Source organism: Pelmatolapia mariae, linkage group LG10_11, assembly GCF_036321145.2.
Source record: "Pelmatolapia mariae isolate MD_Pm_ZW linkage group LG10_11, Pm_UMD_F_2, whole genome shotgun sequence".
Classification (NCBI taxonomy): domain Eukaryota; kingdom Metazoa; phylum Chordata; class Actinopteri; order Cichliformes; family Cichlidae; genus Pelmatolapia; species Pelmatolapia mariae.
The window spans coordinates 54,578,118-54,600,972 of NC_086236.1; the positions used below are offsets into that span (position 1 = coordinate 54,578,118).

The 22,855-nt window shown below is 36.9% G+C and overlaps 1 protein-coding gene across 1 annotated transcript; it reads right to left on the reverse strand.

The window, feature by feature from the left end:
• Positions 1-172: 172 nt before the first annotated feature.
• LOC134636444 (complement C4-like) lies at positions 173-19,642 on the reverse strand. The gene is made up of 41 exons (XM_063486427.2): positions 19,565-19,642; positions 19,123-19,300; positions 18,799-18,970; positions 18,616-18,686; positions 18,397-18,485; positions 18,236-18,318; positions 18,046-18,133; positions 17,028-17,145; positions 16,774-16,915; positions 15,759-15,871; positions 15,520-15,672; positions 15,269-15,436; positions 14,983-15,174; positions 14,241-14,384; positions 14,021-14,144; positions 13,605-13,676; positions 13,304-13,516; positions 13,082-13,193; positions 12,759-12,829; positions 12,536-12,675; positions 12,214-12,429; positions 12,074-12,128; positions 11,907-11,996; positions 11,615-11,821; positions 10,591-10,675; positions 10,222-10,417; positions 9,995-10,090; positions 9,445-9,607; positions 6,520-6,701; positions 6,232-6,390; positions 6,077-6,136; positions 5,914-6,004; positions 5,669-5,837; positions 5,455-5,539; positions 3,685-3,759; positions 3,510-3,612; positions 3,333-3,422; positions 1,026-1,124; positions 838-921; positions 564-696; positions 173-486 (listed from the first exon to the last, which is right to left on the reverse strand). Exons 1-41 carry the CDS (start codon positions 19,627-19,629, stop codon positions 348-350), a joined length of 5,085 nt encoding a protein of 1,694 aa, XP_063342497.1. The 5' UTR covers positions 19,630-19,642; the 3' UTR covers positions 173-347.
• Between the last annotated feature and the right edge of the window lie 3,213 nt (positions 19,643-22,855).

Genomic DNA, 22,855 nt, shown 5'->3' on the forward strand with positions numbered 1-22,855 from the left:
ATCTGTTAATTTTTAATGGTACAGTAACCTGTAAGAAGCCTTTGAGCGATGTCATGATAATACATAGGTTTTTACCTTTGCTGTTTCACAAAAGGTTAAAAAGGGAATGTCCAGAATTTAGACTTTTTGAATGCAGGATATTTTATTAAAGCAATTAGAAGGAGCAAAGCAAAAGCCAAATCACTAGATATATGCAGAACATACATGTGCAACTATGTGATGTGGTAGTCGAATAAGCCAAAAAGTAAAAGCAACAACAGAAACTCTTAACATCCATGTTAACTGTGTATCTGATGGGAAATTCATTTAACTGACTTGCATGAAAATGAAAATGAGAGCAGGTTGCTTCACTGTCTGCAGCCATCCACCTTGTACTCATCTGCGAACTCATCAAACTCCTTGCAAACATATTTATTGACACTTTTTCTGCATTCTTCTGAAGGCTTCTTTTCAACCCACGTGTTTGATTCCAGCAGATACTGCATCCTATAAAAAGAAAAAATGGTTGACCAGAGAATCATTTTACGAAAACACACTTTCCTTAATATCACTGACATACTCACATTCCACTTGAATCTTTTGTGGTGCCATCTTTGCCCATGATGAGATACTGTTTTTCCAAGTGTAATTTTCCTTTGCAGTGAACCCTCTTAGCAAACACTCGGACAGAGTTCTCACTCACTGACACATCATTATCTAGCAGAAGGATTAGACTCAATAAATTATATTCATTATAATCACAATATTTAAAGAAAGCTTTTTAATAAACATAATGAAACATACAATACAACAGTCAGTTTTACAGCATCTTATAAGGCGTGTAGTTAGTTCACTTACTTGATCTGAGAACGTCAATTACAGAAGTAGTGTACAGCTCAAAGTTACTCTTCACAGAAATGCTGGAGACCTCAACAATGTATGCTGGAAAACAAAACAAAAAATGCTTAATATGATTAATATTTAAAAATCATAATAGCAGACAGTTATTATTTGATGCAAATAAATGTTTTGTTTAGAACACCCACCATAATCTACGATAGGGAAGAAGCAAGCATGTTGGACACGGTTAATCTTCCTAATTCTTCTTCTTCGATTGAATGTATCTTGTAGTTTATGACAAGGTCCTATAAAAAGATGAATGAACATGAGTGAATTTTCAATTTTACATCAAACTAATAAGGCACTGGAATGCTTTTATTCCCAAATACTTGTCAGAATGTGTACATATTAAGTTAATTGCTTTCAAACACTTTCTAATATTCATTGGTAGATGTCATTCATCCATTGTTCAAATACAAATACACAGCAGTGTGACTTTTCATGATGCATTGACCCATGCATTTTGGGTTTAAATCAATATTTCTTACTCATGGACAACAATAACATTCACAGACGGTCAGTATATATTACTGTATACACTATATTACAAGTATAGTAAGTATTCATTTACCCATCCAAATTATTAAATTTAGGTGTTCTACCATGTTCACAGGTATCTAAAATCAAGTACCTAAGCATGCTTCTACAAACAATTTGTGAACAAATGGTTCGCTCTCAGGAGCTCAGTGAATTCCAGCGTGGTACCATGATAAGATGCACCTGCCCTCGCAGCTAAATATTCCAGAGTCAAGTGTTGGTATTATAATTAAGTGGAAGCGATTGAAAAAGACAGCAATTCAGCCACAAACTGGTAGGGCAGTCAAATCACAGTGTGGGGTTGGCAGATTTTGAGGCACGAGCACACAGAGGTCGCCAGATTTCTGCAGAGTCAGTATCTACAGACCTACAAACTTCATGTGGCCTTCAGGTTGGCATTTCTCAAGCTTCTCGTGTTCTTTCTTCCTGATGTAGCTATCACTTGGTATAGCTAGATCTATTGCTGCAGCCATCTTCCTCTGCTTCTCCACTACTACTTTGTCCGGCTGCTTAGCCATCACCAGTTTGTTAGTTCCATAGGATCTTAGCTTGGTTATTCTCAGCTGCCCTAGGGGGCATATCACATTTTGACCTCAGATCTTACGGGTTATACTCAGCACAGATGTTCCAGTACAGACACTTTGGTTATGGTAATCCTGTTCAGGGAGGTTGCTGCAGTCTGCTTTTAGACCCACTAACCACTGAGCATCGTTGTTATGTGTTGCATCCTTCTCCCATATGTTCTTCTAGTTTTCCTCCATTTCCAGGCTGAGTGGGGCTGTTCTCATATTGTTCCCCCACCACTGGGAGTACTCCTTGAATGGTTCAGTGGAGTATAGCTGGTTTATTCTCCTGCTTTCTATCTCTGTGTTCTACCTCATCAAGGGGTTAGCCAAGGCTGGGATCCTTTTTTTGGCAGGCCTCAGATTACTTCTTAGGCCCTTTGTCAGTTAGCACTGTTCTGCAGTTGGCTAACTGACCTTTATCTTGACCTCTAGTCTCCTTATCCATACAGCCCTTCATCTTGCAGCCAAGTATCTGAAGGATAACTGTTGCTGTGGTATAGATCACCTGGTTGATTTCAGTGATGGTCGCAGTAGGGATACTCTGTAACGCTGGATTAAATCTTATGGTAGACATTCAGAGTTTTGGTACTCATTCATGGAGGGTCCAACTTAGCCAGGATCTTCTCTTTCAGGTCAGTTGCTCTGGCTTTTAATGTACCTGTTTTTTCTTGATACCTGATCTCGGAGTGTGGGGATGATGATATCTCCCTCCTAACCTGATATCCTGATTCCCCCTTGCTATAGCATTTGTGTTGTATCTCATCAATCTCTAGTTGCAATAGCAGTTGCTTCTTGCAAATGTTGGAACACTGAGCTACCAGTGTTTTGAATGTTAGTCTAGATGAAGAATTCATCGGTCCCACATCCTCTTTCACTGTAGCGTTACAGCAGTTCTCTATTATCATCCCTTGTCAACTTATGCCTTGTCCTAGTAGCCTAATTCTCATCAGTATGCCCTGGTACCTCAACACCTGACGCACACCTTGTTAATCCAGGAGACATCCGAGCCACTATGGCTTTATTTATGTCTCGCTCATCCGACATGGGTGTATTTAGGTGCACCCTTAGTGAGCCCTGTGAAATTTTTCTTTCTTACATCATTATAGACAAATGAAAAAGGAGTTTCAACAGAGTCTGTGCAGCCCAATCACAAATGTGGGCTAGTGGTCTGTGGCAAAAACGATTTAAAGAAAATTTCATCTAATTTTGAGTTATGCTTTACAAACAGCACTGATAATAAAATAAAGATCATTTTAGCTGAATTGTTCCTACTAGATGATAAATTAATTTGACTGTTTCAGTTTAGACAGAAGCCCTAATAAAGACTGAACAGTAAAAGTATTTTCCTACTTTCTGCGCATTGGCACACGTCCTCCGAACACAATGTGGAGACCATCTTGCTTCTTTGCGGTGCAGAATAGAACACAGTACACTTTCGGTCTGCAGGAAAAACACAAATAGTCCTGATAATAAAATCCCTTCTTTCCTAACAAATACATAGAGAAATTTCTGAAATGAAAATCTTACTTGGTTCATAATAATCATAGAACGAGGCTGGAGCAGGCTGTAGAAGACCAACCGGTACCTGCTGTGTAGCTTCAAAACTAATACATTCCTCAGGTTTAAAAAGCTAGAGAGATTAAAAAAATGTTTCAGTGTTGGCCAAGTACAATTATTGTATATAATTTGAATTCAGCAGTACCTCATTGAAGTAGAGCAGAACTTTTCCAAAAGACTCCTCAAAATGGGAAATGTATTGCTCAGATGGCTCCATTAGCTGGAGAAGACAAGAATTAATTGATTCTACGTTATAGCAAAAGGGAAGTTTCTGAAGTTTACCTTTGATTTCCTTTTATTCCTTTGTATTTTATCTATTCATGTCCATGTGTGTTATCTTTCCATTTAGTTATTTCCCTTCCTTTTTCCCTCCCCAGCTGAAAATGATGTGCCGGGAGTCCAGTGTTCTCGCCGGTTCTAGTGAGCCTCGACCTCCCAGTGGGGTGACAGACTTTTGCAAATATGTGATGTCTTGATTAATCGAGCAGATATTTGAAGTTTACACAGCTACATTCTCGCCTGAAAATATCTTAAAGGTTTATTTTGTGAACCAGAAAGAGTAATATTAAAACTAAGTAGCTGCCGCCATTGTTAGAAACTGGAATTGGTTGGGCGCGCTATGAATTCTGGGATAGGTTGGGCCATAAAGGATACACCCAACCCATCTTTCAAATCAGGGAAAATAAAGGACGCATTTGTCTGCCCCATTTGGTGCATCCTTCGAATTGGGATGGCATTCATCGCCTGGCTGTGATGTAATTGGCCTTCAAATGTGGCCTCCAAAGGATGTGGCCTATGAATTGGGACACAGCTAATATATGGTCTTTTGTTTGATCATACGAAGCTTTTCTCCTTCTCTGACAAGCATCAATGAGAAACCTTGATTCTTACAGAATGGAACTTCATTCCTTGCTTCTTTTTTCTGCTAGCTGTAAGATATTTCAAAGCAATTTCATGGCTATAGGCCTAAAGAAGCTTTGTCCTTGTTGATTGTCAGTTTAAAAATAAGTGTATTTGGAGTTTTGAAATCTGTGTTTATACTGCCTGTGTCCAAATGCAGCTAAAAAGGCTAAAATGTTACTACATGCCAGACAAAATGATTTAAACACCTTGATTCACAGAAGCACAGAATATTAAACATATCCAGGTGTTACCATTTGTTCCTAAAGTGCAAGTGGTACTGATAAAAAATGACACAAGAAATATATCACATGATGCAAACACATGATGCCTCTTTCATGTGAACATGATGGCATGATGATCATAGCTTGTTATACGTCACACCCCAGTCACCCTCTATTTGAACTTTCGTTAAGTTCATGCATATCTTTGCATTCTCTACTGAGCTACAGTTTTTACTTCCTGCTTTAGTTTGATAGTCCTTTGTCTCTTCTGCTTTGTATTTAGTTTTACTTTCCAAGTTTTCTTGTTGCTGATTAGCTGTGGTACACTCATGTTTCCACTCCTCCCTAATTGCCCTTTTGTGTCTGAGTGTATTTAAAGTGCTTTACTGTTGTTTGTGTTTTACTGTTGTGTTCACTACATGTTCTATTCTAGTTTTAGTTTATTTGGAGTTTGCTATCAACCAAAAAGGTTAACTTTTTGATTACATCTGTTTACCCGTAGAGTCTGCTTTTGGGCCCTCACTCCTCCAAAATATGACATTACTTGTCTGAACTTTTGCTGTTTATAATTATTGGACTTTAAGTATTCATTGACTGCAGGACTGATTTGTGCCCCAATAATAATGGCTTGTTTTATTATGTGCCCTTTATTTCCTTTGATATCAGCATCCAGATGTGACATCCAGGACCACAGGTGACTAAAACAGATGTCTCCTTCCTTGCTCCCGCTGAGCAAGCAAGGGAGACAGTGATGAAGAATAAGAAAAGAGTAAGAAAAGACACCCACTAACCCTCTCCAAAGTTTTAGTTTCAGCCTTAAATCCACTCAGTAATGTGATGTCAGCAATGGCCATTCCTGTAAGATTGCTCTTCTGCCTATGGCCATGGAAAGGAAAAGGGATGTTCAGATCACGGCTCAGGAGTTGTGGACTTTTTATTGCAGAGTTCTTTCTTTTGTGTATATTAATAAATAATAAATGTGATGTGGATTTTTTTTTAACTAACCTGACACAGACAGTGTAGGTAACAGCCTCTTTTGTACTTAGGTTGTTATCAACAGTTCTCCTGTATCGGGTGTGAGCATCAGACCCCTCAATGGCTGTTCGTCCCAGGCCTTCCTGGTCTTGTTTCTCATCATCGTAGTCATAGTATTCATAGTTTTCTAATATCGGAGCTAGATAGACAAAGATTAATGTAAGTGTGTGCCTTTTAGCAGTAGTTGTGATTTGTTAGAAGTTACAAAAGCTCACCAGTGTACTTCACTTTCCCTTCCACTCTGACACTGATTGACAGATGGTCACATTCATCCTTGGGTTCCAATAAATGGTAAGCCTTAACAATCTACAAGGGACATTTAGAGTCAATTATAGATCTGATTCATAATATACAAACAAAGAAGTGAATCCAACATACTTTAAACTTAATTTCTCCTTTTCCAGTCAGATTTGCAGTGATTTTGTTCCCTGTAAATTTCTAGAACAACAGACACAAAAAAATGTATTTAGAAAAAAATTCAGAATGGGATTTAATCTTATATAGATATGTCTGAGTGCATTGTTTTATGATACCTTCAAGTCAGTTTCCACTCTTTCCTTCTTATTTTCCAGTTGAAGTGTTACAATTTCATTCCTTATTGGGGATGTGAACTCTGCTTTCATTCTTGTTTCAGAACTGGCAGATTTCTTTAGCTCATACTCCGCGAGGGCTTCCAGTGCCACAAGGGTATCCTGGGAATGGTAAGAACTTATTAATATAATATTTAATATCTCTACTCTGATGGTGAATATATGATGTCAGACAAAAAGGGAAACAGGAGCTCCATTCAAAGATGTACTCTTTGGCTCTAGCCTAATCACCTGTGTTGACTTGAAGCCTCCATAATAGTTTTCTTGGGAGTTTAACCAGCAGGCTATTTCATCAGCCTCTTTCACATGCCCAAGCTGAACTGCAGTTAGGAGAGCATAGGCTGTTGTCTCTACTGTGATAGCATCCACCTTTTGGTTATCATCAGATGGCCAGAAAGAACAGCCATCTTTCCCTGATAATTAAAGATGCATAAACAAATAAATCAAATAACAGCAAAGAGTAATGTAATTATTAAACAATATAATGCTAAGTGATCCTTCTTTCCAGATATTCCAACTTTTCTCAGTTGATCATCCATTATTAGCAATATCAAGAAATCCAATTTAAATTACAGATAGCAACAGTGGATTCTACACCGATCACCCAGGCTTTGTGCATTGAAGGTAAGTCCAGTCCAATCGAGTTCTTAGTGTTGGTGTTGTTCCTACATCATCATAATAATTTTGTTCCAGAGTAAACATTGGAACTGACCATTGACATTGTTTAATAAGCCCCAACGCTTATTAAGAGGAGGGGGCAAGAGGAGGAGATCACATTTAATCAGTTAGAACACGGGGTGAGAATTTTAAGTCCAGACATGTGTGGTATCCACAGAAACCTCTGAATCTCAGCTAAAATGTCATATAAACCATTTGTACAACCACCAAACACACCGAAAACAGGCCATGATTAAACGAGCAGTTCCATAAATGCGCAAAAGACTGCTAAACAAACAAAACCGAACAAGAAATTCTTCAGACTTCATGTAACCGGCTAAAGAAAGGCTGGTTAGCTTCCAGAGCTATTACTGACTCCAAACACCAAGTTTCATCACGATCAGACCAAAATTCAAAAGAAGACCACAAAAACACACAGCGGCGCAAATGCGCTAAGACAGAAATTGGCTAACTGTCCCGATTTCCTCCGTTATTTTCGCCGGTAGCCGGTAGCCACGTGATTAACAGTAGTTGCCAGGCCTACCTAGCCGCTTCAGAGCCGTTTTCCGTCAACAACCTCCATTTTAGACCCACCTACAGACACGTGACTGACGACAGACGCCCAATGCAGTAAATTTGGGCCCACGTGGGTTTTGGCATTGCAACGACTGATTGGTTGAAGTGACATGAACGTGGCATCATTACTGCGATTCTATTGGCTCAAACGATTAAAAAGAGGTGTCAATCATGCAAATTGACCAAAAGAAACCAAAGTTACAGCCCCTCGGAGTTTAAAGGGCCAGAGACCAATTAAACGCTCCATGCGCACGGTAGAAAAGGCCCATTACCATGTAAATATGTGGTTAATTCTTCAAAAATGTATTTTAAAAAAAGCATTTTTAGGCCTGTTAATAAATTTAATTAATTTCTGCTCCTAAAATTCAACTGGCATGGTGTCCAATTGTGTGCCAAAATTATACATTTTTGTACAACGTCTGGATATTCATGTATTGACAGTGCTGTAATTTTTCACTGTTTCACTTTAGAAACACAAATCTTTGCACAGATGATGTTTATATGTTGGTTACTGAATTTCTGGAATGAAATGTGATCTGAGGCATATTTTTAAAAGGGTTATATGCTAAAAATTAAAGAAAAAAATTAGGCGAAGATAAAATCTACTTACTTTTTCTGTGTTCCAGTCTCAGTAACTTTGACACAGTAATATCTGCTTCAATATTTACACCTCTGATGAAATTTCACAAATGTTAGCTTTATTTTGATACCAAGATTGTAAGGACAGAGTTTGTAATTGCAGAGAAATAATCAATTAAATTTGGGCATTACATTTTCGAGCAGGAAGCTCAGAAACCCCCTTGGGGCTTAAGAGGTTAAGCATTTAGCCAAGAAGTTAGTGTAACCTAGTTGAGAAAATTTCTTTTATTTTTCAATTTTCTTTCTTTCTCCCTTTTATTTGTATCAATGCATTTTCACACTTTTACTTGAAAAAATATTTTTTTTGAAAACAGCAAGTGTGATCCTCTCTCTAATTTTATTTTCCTGCTTCACAGATCACGATGGGTAATACTAGTCTCATTTGTTTAGAAGCAATGCTCGTCCCGCCTTCCAAGCAGAGGATCACCATCACGTATTAGCTAGGTCTTTTGCACTTTGAGAAGTAAACAAGACAGGCTGCAGACAGTCCATTCTGAACTATAGGGGTCTTCTTGTTGATAGGAGCATGAGCTAGAGAGGCCGTGTGGCTGTGTGCCTTGCTATGTTTGCCCTGATACCTCATCTTGGATTTATTTTGGTGTCTAAAAAGCAACTGGAACCGATTGCTGGATTTTCTCCGGATGGAGATGGTGAGCTGGTGCCCAGACTGAACTGAACCCTTGTTAAAGAACTTCATTCTTTTCTACCGAGAAACGCCAAAGTGGCAACAAAACAATAACAGAACTGAAATAAAAAGCAATCTTGACTTGACTAATGACCAAAAGGACAAACTGAAATATTGAGCTCAATAGGACTTTGTTTTGGGGGTTTTTTTCCGTTTGTTTGCTTTGTTATGACAGCTTATTACTTGGTATTGTTGAAATTGTAAATTGTATCTTATTTTATTTTCACTTGCATTCACATCAGTTCCTGTTGTAATCCTGTCGAGCCTAGTAACTGGTCTATACTTTTGGCTACTTTTGGCTAGACTACTTAGCATGAGTCAGGGGTTACCTTAGCAGCCTAAAGTTGGCTAACACCAAACCTAACTTGATCATTTATTTATTATACTATATAACCTATTAAATAAATCACTTGAAATGCTTACCATTTGTTCCAGAAAAGAGTTCTACATAACGAAGGGCATTTGTTTTTCTTTTAACCCATATTTCAAAGCAATGACATCACAACAATATAGCTGGGTAGTTGCAATTTTGATCACAGACTAACATTATTATGGTGATGCAGAAACAGCCCTAACATAAGAATATCAGATACACCTACTTTTAACAGCCCCTGCTTGAAGTTTTGCCCATGTACGTGAATGATCTGTTCCTTCTGGCAGGCACACTGAGAGGCAATAGGCTGTAATGGCAATGGCATAAGGATGCTGAAGCTCCACTAGGTGTGATAGGAGATATGATGTCGATCTCAAAATACTTGCTTCCTAGCGGTAGAATAAAGAATAAGTGGGGAAAAAAATTAAAAGTTCCAATGCAAATTATTAATTGCCATTTCTAAGAGAAACATCATAATGACACAAACATGTCGTACTGGGAGATATTACTGTTTAAATAAAATTTTATCATTCCAACTTTTGATGACGTTCTGCTTTCTTCATTTTTCTGATCAATAGTGTTTGAAATTTGATCATAAAATAAACTTCTGTTAAGCGTATTTTTGTATTTGATGAGTCATCAGAGTTATCAGGATTCATCCTCAGTGCAACTTGACTCTTGATATTTTAATTAGCTTTTGAGATGATTGACTACGTTGTCCCACTGTCACTGCTAATAACAGTTAGCACAGACAGTAGGTTCAAATATCAACTTACCACATCATTTCGCACTTCAAGCTGGAGGAATTCAAGGGACCGGTACAATGCAATAGTCATAAACGCAGTCATGGATGCATCTTGGTTTTTGCCTTTCTACATTAAACACACAGAAACAGTAGTGTGCATTCAAATGTATGTACTTCAGATTTATCTATAAAAATCTGATACTGGGTTTACATATAGGCCAACATGCAGACCAGGTTTTAACTTTTGAGAGAAGTTACCAGGACTCCTCTGTGTATCACAGGATTTGGATCACTGAACGACCCATCCTGAGTATTCTGTATTTTGAGCAGGTATTTGACTGGTTTCCTGATGTTTTCTTCTGGCACAACTTTATTAATTCGGCCCTGTAGTCCAAAAACTGCTGTTTGGCGTTGTGCCACCAATGAAAATATTTTCACTACAAGGGCAGTCACCCTGAGGACAAAAGAAGATAAACAAGTGAAAAGAGCATATGGAAAAGTTTGTTTAATAGTCGTACAGAGTAAAAATGAAGAAAATTTGTTTTTATGTGACACTGTGACAGTAACAACCAAAAAACAACAGAAATTGAAGAAGTAATAATAATAGTGGTAATAACAAATACTCACCAATTACTGCTGTGTGGCATTGTATAGAATGAGCCATAAGATCCATCAGCTTTGGTTCCCCAGTTTGTCATAACCCGCGTATAGCCTGATTAAATATATATACAATGTATGTATATAATATTTACAACATAACTGCTTTTTCAGTTACATCAGACAACATAACCAATCAACCAGCCCAACCTAATTTTCAGTGCCACAGATCAATATTATATATATTATTTGTTATTTTTAATGGAAATTGAAGAAGAGAACATTTGAAAAAAAAAAAAAGAACTGGTTGAGAACCAGTTACACCAAAGTAGTTGATTTATAGGGTTTAAAAGACAGTTCTTCGCCTGATCCAGTGAAAGAATGCAGCACAATATTAATTGTGTTTGTGTCACATCATAAGTCTTGTTACGTAATTGATTTATTCAGTTAATAAATGTTTCAGGGGTTGTGGTAGGAAATGTCATCCAATTGCTTCACAATACGGGGTGCTAACAAGAGTATATGTAGTGGATTTTTTCCTCATGGTGCATCTATAAAAGTAAAATTCGTTCTACTTTATAAGCCTACTTTAGAGAGGAACACCTATAATAGGGAGATGTGTAGTCTCTCATTGAGTCTTGTTTACGCTGGGGGTTTGACTTTACGAATATGTTGCTGTGACAACAGAGAAACCAATAACATAATGAAGAAAAACTTAATCCAGCTAAAAAGTACTCATTCACATTTGGTGAATGGCCACTAGTACAGCCTCATGATGTTTTATCTGCATGTATTATTGTAGGGTCTACCTTACAATATAAAGCATCTTGAGATGTGAGGTGCATGAGATGAGGTGCTTTATAAATAAATAAAATTGAAATTGAGTTCCTTTCTTTCTTTTTCTTTTTTTTTTTTTAAAAAAAAGTATTTTTTAAAGACATAGAATGGATTCAAGAGATAAGCCAAAAATATTAGAAATTACAATTACAAACATCCTCAATAAATAATAAAGATGTAGTTATACAAGGAATTAACTGTTCTGGTGTGTACCTACCATGCTCAATTTTATTAAGAGCATCATCTCTGCTTCCAGGAGGCAGCTCAAGCCACTGATTGCTCAAGTCAAGGTACCGGACGGCTAGAACTGTGGGAGCCAGTCTTGACATTGTCTGCTCCAAACATCCAGTTGGCAAAACGATCATCTTAGCAATTTTTTCAGGAGAAAGAAGTTTTCGTGCAAATGAACTGCCAAATCCCTTCCCTGTTAGATGAGAACACTGGAAAGGTAAGAGTCCAGCTATTTACGAACGTCTGTGAGTTGTATGTCTGTGTCTCTCAGTGTCTACCTTCCACTGAAACAAATATATTGGAGCTGGAGTCAGGGACTGTGTCATCTGGTAAGGATCCATCAATGATCAAGGTCTTTGTGCTTCTCCCTATCATAACAAAAGTAAGCTGATATAAAGATAACATCTGACATGAAGGTTTTACTGAGAAATACTAAATCACTCACCATCTAAGTTAAGGACTATGGTTTCTTCTTCTTCTCTCTTTTCAAATCCTTCCATCTATAACATAAGATGCCTTGTTTTGGATTGTTAATTACTATAAAAAAACATTTCATAGAACGATAAACTAATGCATTTCACTCACCTGCACATTCAAAGTTTTTTCTATTGCATCTATTCCAAAGCTATTCTCCATATCATAGAGACGTATTTTGATGGGTATTGAACCAGCGACCATGGGCACAGCAGAGAAGGAGACAAATTGAGAGGATTGTGGTTCAAGAGTAATGTTAACATAAGATGAGGTGGTGGCTGAACCAGGAGAGCAAAGTCCTTCAGTTTGTTCCATGTGCACTGCCACCTGTGAACATGCAGGTGTCCAAGAAGACAAAAACATCTTTACTTATTCCACACAAAGTAGTTACTGTTTCCAGTGACACTCAGCGCTGATGTTGAGGTTAATCTACCTGCAGTTCGGAGTCATCATAGTTGTAGATAACAGGTGAAACCGACAGCTGCTCAAATTTTTTCACAAATGAAGGCAGTCTCAGAGACACAAATGACCTCTTAAAGGCTCTGATCTCCTCTGGCTTAACGACACAGAAACCTGAGTGAATAGAAGTAAGTTGCAGTTAAGGAGCTCTAGTCAAATATCTGTGATGTGTTTATAAAGCACAGAGTTATGATTACCGGTGGATGGAGATAATGTGACAACCTGAATCTCCCATGTGGTGATGGAATCAGGAAGGCGCAAAGAGTAGCTACAAGAATTTTTGATGAAGAGAAATCAGATTACATAAAATCAATCAGACAAATGACACAGTTTATACTGGGGTTTCAAAGATAAGCTGCTTAAGTGAAATAATCACACTCACAGGATTCAAGCAACACCAATAAAGATGAGTACATAGACAAAGCTACTGCATAGTGTAATTATGTATCTAGCCACTGTATTTGAGTGGAAATGAAAAAAAATGAAATATACTTATTAAAGCTACATTAAAAATGCTTACGTTCTTTTGTTGGTGACTTCAAATTCTACAAATTCAAAGCTTGGGGGAAAATATCTTCGAACGTATTGAGACGTGTCCAAGAAGAACTCTTCGATATCATCAGCGGTTGCAGCTGAAAACAAAACAAAACAAAAAGACAAACAAACAAAAGTTCATAGTCAAACTCTGATATCCCATTAAAAGCTACTGAAGTTGATCTTTAAAGTGTCATTTTCATCTCACTCCTGCCAAATCCTTTTTGGAGCTCTTCCTGGATCATTTTTTGTCTTAGACGCTCGGCTTCAAGGCAGCACTTTAAAAAGACTTCAGCACAAGTTGGATTTTTTTTCACTAGAAGGACCCGATCTGCTCTTTCCCGACATGTTCGTTCCATCGGGATTCGAGAAAATCCATGAACACAACACTCTTGCAGGCTTTCCTCTGTGTAGTTCAATTCTAAAAGGAACGAGAAAAGACAAATTATGCACTTTCAGGAGGTATTTTTGTTATAAGAATAACATTTTCAATACCAGAATCTTCTTACTTAAGGCCATCATTTCCTGTTCAAGGTCCACTGAGCGTCTTTGTCGCACAGATGGTGAAACACAGCCAAAGTCTGAATGTAACAGAAAATATATATATATATATATGTGTCTATATAAAATTAACAGTAACAGTGAGCATACCTTATACATTTGCTCAACAGTAGCTTTATTTTAACTTTCAGCTTTTGTCTATTTAAAAAATCCTTGTTCCTTTTTAAGGTCAACTGGGCCCATATTACAAGAATAACACAATAGTGGTGTGTAATCAGCACTTCCTAAGACTTTTTTGAACCCATATTTTGGATAACTGTCTATTCCAGCAGACAACCATTCCCTGACATTTATTTGACACCAAATATAAAACACAAACTCTTTTCATTTAGTATTTTCATTTCAATGTTGATTTTTCTCTTACGCCTTCTCCATACAGACAGATCGTTAGATACAGCAGCCAAGCCAGCGTCTAGTAGAACTGATGCTGAGTCAGGTCCTCCACCATAGGAACAACCCAGATCATATGACTTCATAGTAGAAAATACCTGACAAATAAGAAGAAAAGCTTAGACTTACTACTATGATTACCTATAAATTACAAAAAATACCACAAGTATGAATGTAGTGTGTAAGACTGTAACCTGTTTGGGTGTGAGTTTATTGTCAGCATTGAGAGCGTAGAAGGCCTTATCCACAGCCAGCAAAGCCACTTTTGCTCTGTTCCCATGTAGATCAAAGTCTATATTTGATTGTGTGTTAGGTGCAAATGGACCTTTGGGTTGTACCTAAATTAAGACATTTAAGATATACAAGGATCAATTTTTATATTTTCATTATTTTATGTTCAGTCAAGGAAAATTCAAATAGTACTTCTAAAACCAAAATCAAATAAATATATCAATATAAATACATGTAGACAGGGGTAAATCTAAATTATTTAAATATATGCTATGTTTGTAGACTTCCATTAGTTAAATATTTGTATGTAATGTCACTTCCTGTGTGTGTGTGTGTGTGTGTGTGTGTGTGTGTGTGTGTGTGTGTGTGTGTGTGTGTGTGTGTGTGTGTGTGTGTGTGTGTGTGTGTGTGTATGTGTTGGAGTGGGGGGTGTTATATATAAAAATATAAATGATCTAAATGATCATTGGAACAATTTATTAACCCCTTAAAAAATAAGAGGAAATTACATACATAACACTAATATTCATAGGACATATTACACTGTCCTGTAATGTCCTTGTCCAAATACTTATGGAAGTTATAGGTTAACAAACAATAAAAAATGATCCAAATTAATAAGAATGAACAAGTTTAAGTGCACACACTTGAAATAGTTTTGTTTTCTCTGCTCGTGCTGCACTTTTATCTGTTCTGTTTACTTACCTTGACATTTAGCTCACATTCATCCCTGACATCTACCCACACTGAATCAGCTATGACGTGACCGTTAGTGTTGTGATAGTAGCCAATCACACGGAAAGATGGAACCATATTATGTGTTATCTGCAGTTGGTGTTTAGCTGATATACCAAGTGGGAGTGAGCCAGTGTTTACTACAATTCCCCGGCTTACGACCTGAAACAAAGACAATTAAAAAGTGTTTAATCAAGACAAAATGCTGCTCCTTTATGAGAATACATAATATTGCATTTAGTCAGATATTTCTGACCATGTAGTGTATATATCCACTGCGTGGGCTGTTGATGGTGTTGAATGTTATGGTAAGGAATTCATTCACAGAGTAGATCCTGCTGGTAAAAGTCATGTAAAGGTGGCTGCCATGTTGAGAGGAAGCACGTCGTATTATTTTTCTCTCTCGTAATCCATTTGTAGAAACCTGTTGGAGGCAGATGAACAAACAGTTAAAACTGGAATCAAATCTGTTAAACAACACCTTTGAATAAGGTTGGGGATACTAACTTCAACTGTAATATCAGCTTTATTAGGAACATTAAAAGTATTGAACAGTGCCCCCTCTTGATCAGTGGTGCCTTCCCAAGACTCTGATGGTGGTAGATTAATATTTACTGGCACACCAGCTGCTGGAGAGCCATCTGGCAGTCTCATGAGAACCTATATAAACAACAAAGAAATGTGTTTTATTAAAGATCATTACAGTAATTTGTGTAACTATTCCCATGTGTTAGTTTCAGACATACCACCACGTCCAGTGGATATCCAGGAATAAAATGAGATCGAGTTCGAGAGAGGTCTATCGTGTATTTGTGGGCGAAGATTCGCAGGTAAACTTCTGCCTCTTGTATTTCACCACCTAGGCCAAAAAATGCACACAGTATTATCAAGAAGAAATAAAAGGTCACATTAATATTTCTCCATGTCTTTGGCACATTGCAGTGGGTTTCTCTTTAGGTTTTAGTTGTATTAATATTAACTGAATTATCATTCTAGTCATATTGTAGTGTAAGTTCTGTCATTTAAATTAAAATTTTCGTATAAAGTAATATATAGTGTTTGCACAGTAGGACAGTCTACTTCCACTAAGTTTCAGTAATTTAATAGTTTCATGAGATTATATTCCATCTATCCATTTTTATAACTGTTTTTGCAGTTGTTATGAAAATGGATGGGTGGAACTAGGATTATGCAGAGACTGTACCAGTCCTAGCTGACATATAGGTGAGACAGCGGGAAAAATCTGGTGGTAACTTCTAGAGGGTAGAAAGTTTTTAAAATCTTGTTTACATCAGTCTGCAACTATTGTTTTCTCAAAACATAACTGCTCAAATACATTTCCAGAGGGTTACCCACATGGTGAGACTGACTTCTAAAAGGACAATGTTTGAATGATTTCAACACTGTCATATCTGCAGCTGTTGGTCTACTACTGTCCTTGTACGTTTTTCAAGATGCTTTATTTATTTAATTACATCTTGCTTTACTGTGACTATTGTACATTGTAATTCCTGAACTACAGTATACTAAAGTAAAAGAGAAGCAGTATTTAGATTGGCTCGTATGTCCTGTGTATGTATCCTGTGTATAAATTGACAATAAAAAATATTTGAATCTTTAACTCTAATATATTGTATGTGTAGGGTGTACTTACCTATTTACCTATGTATGTATGCCTACAAAGAACATTACTGATCAAGTAACAACAATACAACTACATTTGAATAATTACAAACTGATGAATGTAAATATCTCCTTTACTTTGTATGTTGGTAACAAACGCTCTCAAATAGAGTTGATCTCCATTTCCCCGAATCTTAGAGACAGTTGTGCCCAGCTGGTTCTGAAGTTTTGCATTTGTCTCATTTAACCAAAGAGAAACCTTTGCATTTCCATCTTTGACCTGCAACAAACAGTAAAGCTTTAAGAAATCCAACAATGATCATTTGCAGTATGTTACTGATTTTAAAATTAGCAGAATTTTTGAATTTTGGATGGACTGTCTACATCCTCACCGAACCAGTCAGCTCTGGACCCTTGATAAAAGTGATTTTCTGATCACCGGAGCCATCTTTTTTTACAACTCCAATTTGGCAGTGATAAGCTCCTTTAACTTTTTCACCATGTGTGTACCTAAAGAAGAAAAGCAAAGAAAGAAAGAAGGAAATATGATAGTAACATGTACACTTGAAGCATTCCTACAACTAGCATTGTTACAATTTTAACTGATTATCAATCAAGCAGAGGTCTTGGGTCTGGGTAATTGGTCACACAGGGTACAGATTTCCAGCTGAGCCTTGTTCAGGTCAGCTGCTGTCACCTTCAGCACATTCAGCGCAGTAGTTATTCTTGGGGCTTGGTACTCAGTCTTGAAGGGTGGGGACGATATCTCCTCCCTGACCTGACATCCTGGCTCCGCCTTTGTGTTGTACCTCATCAATTTCTATTTGTGATAGAAGTTGCTTTAGAACGGCATGTTCTAATATCCTGTTGGGTCTCAGAGAATCCACAGGCCCCACATCCTCTTCATGTAACTCCTTCCACTGGGATTACTTGCAGCTCCCTATTCTCAATCACAAGAGACTCCACCCATCCTGCATCTCACCTGTTTGACCTACTGTCCTCTGAGAGGCGCTACAGGTCAATCCAAACCAGTACCAACAGACTCAGGAATGGTTTCTATCCACAAGCCATCTCCATACTGACCACATACACACACACACAACCCAAACTCAAACATCAATAACTGTCACAAGCATACAACACACACACAGTAACACACACGCACACACAAGACAATGTGCAATATTAAAGAACTAACTCTTAAAATGTTCATATTTTGCTTTTTTAGATTTGTTTTTATTGTATTTATTCATACATGCTACAACAAGGGAGGTGTTTCTAATTTCGTTGAACATCCTATGTTTAATGACAGGATATGGGATCTGATTATTTTCAAGGTTTTCTTGATATTAATTTGTAAAGAAAGCTTATCAGCAGAGTTATTTTAACGGAAAGAAAATAAGTACTTACATTGCTGAGATGGTGAATTGAAGCTCTTCATCAGTCAACAAAATGTATCTCTGATCCATTGCGATGTTCACATCAAAGCTTGGTAAAACTAGAGTTTTTTAACAATAAACAATTTTTCCGAGACAACATATACTTTCTGTGAATTTTAAGAACAATATAAACTGTGTGAATCAGTTTATAGTAAACTTACTAAATTTCTGGACTTTGAACTCTCTGAAGGCAGCATTTGCTTCATCACCCTCATAGTGTGCAGTAATCTTCCACGTACCCGTTCTTTACGAACAACAAAGTATAGTAAGCATCAAAGTTGCTTGACATCTTCACTTTTATTCGAAATTTGTTGTAACCTACCGAGAGATTTCGGGTATGGGGAATGAGTCTTGATGTATTCCTCCCTTTGCAATCTTCATGATTTTCAGTATTTTTTTTCCACCAGCATTCTGTCATAGAGTGACCAAAACACAGACCAAGACAAGAAGGCATGAAAACTGTATTTCTCTGTCTTTCAAAGTTATATTACCAAAGATATATTTATAAAGAAAATATATAATATTAATAATTATAACTCACAATTACTGATATGTGGACAGGTTCCTCATGAGGCCTCATCATATGGTCAAGAGTGAAGATTCTGTACTTCACTAAAAGAATGATAACATAAAAGGAATATAAAATGTCTTTTTTTTAAAAAAAGGTTCACCGTTAGGTAAAGTCTGTAGAATTGCTTCATTGTTTTTTTTACTTTGTTTTTACCTCTGTCTGCTGGGTTATAAATTGGCTGAGCTGTCTGAATGAAGATGTAGCCCCTGTGTTTTGACACCAGAACCCTTGTTAACTTCCTGTTGGGTGTGAAGGATTGGCTCTCTGCCACGAGCATAACGTAAGAAGGAATTTGAGGCAATCTTAACAAAGAATCCATGTTTAGCTGTAAAGATGTAAATTATAAAGTTAGGGCAAAGTGGGTAGTTGCTACTCTGTTCTGTCTAAGCAACTTGAGGCAACTGTTGTTGTGATTTGGTGCTATATAAATAAAATTGAATTGTCTGTATTGTTTACTTTCTGGTGAAGTTTGCATACCTTGAGCTCAACTAGTTCTGTCTTCTCTCTGCATGAAGCCTTTCTCTTCTCAGACAAAATGGTATTAGAAATCTCATCCTCCAGGTAGAGACTAACAGGTCTGTTACAAGTTTCCATCTGGACAAATACTTTCTCATTAACACCCACATGAAACACATTTGGGGCTGAGATGATGAATCTGCACACAAAAATGAAAGATAGTGTTTGCTGTATCGTTCATTAATCTACTTCCCATTAAATGATTTTTTCGATAACTATGCAATCTGCAGTTCTGCATGTCCAGTATTATCTATAACATGAACTCAAATTGAGTCTTAGGAAAGATATATGGGAATACTAATACATGTAATTTATTTAATCTATAATGTCAATCTTCTATATAACAATCATAAATGAGTCAACATCGCATTAAAACATCACATTTAGTTCTTCCTAAATTTACCTGTTTTGTGCTGAACACTCCACGATCCATATTAGGAGCTGTATCACAAAAATGTGGCATTTCATCGCGCAGCTTTGATTTCTTTGCCTGCTTTGACACAGACTTTAGATTAACTGAGGTTTTGTTAGTCATCCACCCCTGTATTTCACAACATTTGGATCTTTTCAGTGCCCTCCCCCTGCTTTGTTTTTCCAGCTTCAGCTGAAAAAACATCTATTGCATCTTAAAGTGATAAAAATACACATGTAGACACTCAAGACATAATATGATAACAGTTTAATACTACTAGATGTAGCATGTGTCCTAATGTGCGCAGATGTGTAACATACATGTGATTTCCATAGTGTGAACATTTTGGTGTTAAAAATATACTTAATCTGTACAGATTTACATAAAACATAGATTTTAATTTTGCATATTACAATAGACCCTCAGGCCAACATTTCTGAGCGCAAGATGTTTAATTTTTAAAAAATCCTTTTTATATCACTGCTTGGCTTGCTGCCTGGAAAGTGTTTATTCCTTTCTTTCACAATGTGTAACCATCTCAGTTCAAGCCAGATTTCCCGCATGTGATTTGCAAGAAATCAAGTTCCCCCTCCCATACCTGTCACACTAAACAAATGGTTTATAAATGATTTACAAATAATCAGTTATGCTCATCATTATTCTTGGTAACAGCAGCTTTTTTTCTTTCAGCAAATCAGAGTATTTTTAATCTCTTATTAATAATAACTAAAGTGTCCCATTTAACACTGTACATGATCCATATTTGTGTATTGATCGTTCCCCTTTAAACAGCCAATCTTTTGCAAATTGAGTGGCTCTGGTAATAATGACAAAGACAGAGATGATATCTAAAACTTTATTTTTCTACACAAACAGCTTGATAAAAGAAAATATTTCATTCATTATATATTTTCTAAATCAGCAAAGCACATCGTGACATTCTATGTTAAACATCATTATTATAGTTATTAGATCAATTTAAGCTTTAAACATACAAACAATGGAATTAAATTAAAAGTTCAACTAAACATTAATGCAGTATTATATTTACTCACACAAATGACTCTTGTGGAAATATAAATACAAACATCCATGTAAATATTGAGTCCCTATTCCCTCTAAATTTGTCAGGTTAGTATAATGTTCTCCTAAAACAAATTAAATAGTTACAGAGCTTATCGACTTCTATACAGAATTGTAAAAGAAAAGAAAAAGTAAACCCCACAATAATTACATGATACGCCACAGTCCTGCCTCTGGACACTTAACTGAAATTACCAAAAGTGACTTTAATTTGAGAACCAAGTTCTTGTGGTTGTTATAACTCTAAATAAAAAATGCTAATAAAGTTCAAATATAACATGACTATCACTTGAACCATTATAGCAAATGCCATAATGGTCCACTTGAAAAAGTAAATCTTTTGGGCATTTTTTGGCCTTTAGAGTTCATTATTTGTTTTCACTTGCTCTAACTATACATGTCATGACTGGTTAACTTCGTTAGATGGACAGTCATCCAGAACAGGCCCTGTATCGCTGGAGAACAGTTACCATGAAGTCAAGTCTTAGGACAGTCAGTTAATTCCTCTGTTGACTTCTGCGCTATTGCAGGAGGTAGAGAATGAGAGTTGGGAGCATGATGTCCAGCCACAACTCCTGGATGGAGATTAAATACAAGAATTGCGTTTGGACAATCAACACCAGACTCCCTGTCAAGTTTTGGTTGAACAGTCACAGCAACTTTTAGGCTTGGGATTCAGTCCTGCAGTGGATGGTTTGAAAAAATACCTTGGAAGATTAATTGAAACACATAGAAAAATAGCTATGATAAAATGTGCAGAGTTCTTTCAAACATTTGTAGCCTGTCAGCAGACTGATAATTAAAATATAAGCCATGAGTAGAAATTTGGTATTGAACTCTCAAATGCTTCAAAAATGTTTAAATATTCAATTTTTTAAATCTGTGAACCAGCTTATTAATAAGTTAAAGTGAAAAAATAAATTATTCCAATACTTACATAATGCACCATCAACAATATAGTAATTATAGTCCCAGAGAAGTTGTTATTAATCATGTATCCATATGCACATGGAACATTAAGCTATTTTTTCTTACTTTTTGAAGGTGTTTTTAATAAATATTTCTAAGTCCGCTCTCCTCTGCATCCATCTTCCACTACTTCTCGTTCATTTTGCCTGTCCCTTGTCCCCCTCTCTGTCACTTCACCAATATCCATCTCATTTCATGCAGGAGTGAGGTTACCTAAGAGACTGGGCTTCAATGAAGAAAATCTCCTTTTCTACAATTAACTGTGAAAGTGACAGAAGGGCGTGATCTGCAGAGGGTTCCACACTAAGAGAAGGTATGGAGAGAGAGGAAAGATAGGACAGTCAAAGGCAGGTAGTAAGACATGAAGTTAAAAATCTTTCTTAAATTTGAATATCAAAAATATTGCCCAAATTGAAGTGTGTTTGCTGACCACATCTATGGATGAATTTTGGATAAACCTTGCACTACTTTGCAGAGGTTGCATTGATTAATTGCAATGTTTAGTTGCTATTTTAGATTTATTGAACATTATATGTATAGTTTTTAGACTAAATCCCTAGGTATATTTTTTTGTTGTGTTACTTTCCACACACTCAGATTGCTTTGTAAGTTTCACATCTCACACTTGCATTGGGATTAGGCCAAATTAGGTTGCATTGCACTGATCGCAGTGGAAATGCATCATGTTTCACCATAATCTCTTAAAATTCAGAGGGAGTGACCAGTGGTTTAGGATGGAGAGATGTGCACAAAAGGGTGTGGCGTGGGAATGTTGGCAAGGGTCAGGAGTGAGGGTGAAAGGTCAGGGGTCAGAGCCAGCTGGACAGCACACAAGAGGAGATGAGGGTGAGAAAAGGAGGGGAGGGAGTAGTCCACAGACTGATTGACTGACTGCACCCAATTGGAACATTAACATTGAACTGATGGGAGACTCACTGACCAATGGCTGTTCGGGGAAAAGCTGTGACACACTCGTGTAATGATCCGTAGAATTGAGAAGGGACATGATTTTCATCTTGGATGCAAAAGCAGTTAAAAAAGATTTAGCAGTGAATTTCAAGCTGCTATTTACTGACTTTATGGAGCTATTGAAATCCACACTGCAAATGTTCTTAGATACCAATAAAACATAAACCAGTGCTAACATTCTAGTAAGGTATTAGAAAATGTAATATTTGCAAATGAATGTATGTTTTCTATAATTTAGTAGATTAGCTGCTCATCGTGGTG

What these genes read in the sequence shown, in the direction of transcription:
- LOC134636444 (XM_063486427.2), bottom strand. Translation starts at nt 19,629, where the DNA reads ATGAAATGCCACATTTTTGTGATACAGCTCCTAATATGGATCGTGGAG. An exon ending in CAGAACTAGTTGAGCTCAAG is followed by an intron (nt 18,971 to 19,122) that starts GTATGCAAACTT and finishes ACATCTTTACAG; the next exon opens with CTAAACATGGATTCTTTGTT. An exon ending in CTGTCCACATATCAGTAATT is followed by an intron (nt 18,486 to 18,615) that starts GTGAGTTATAAT and finishes ACTCTATGACAG; the next exon opens with AATGCTGGTGGAAAAAAAAT.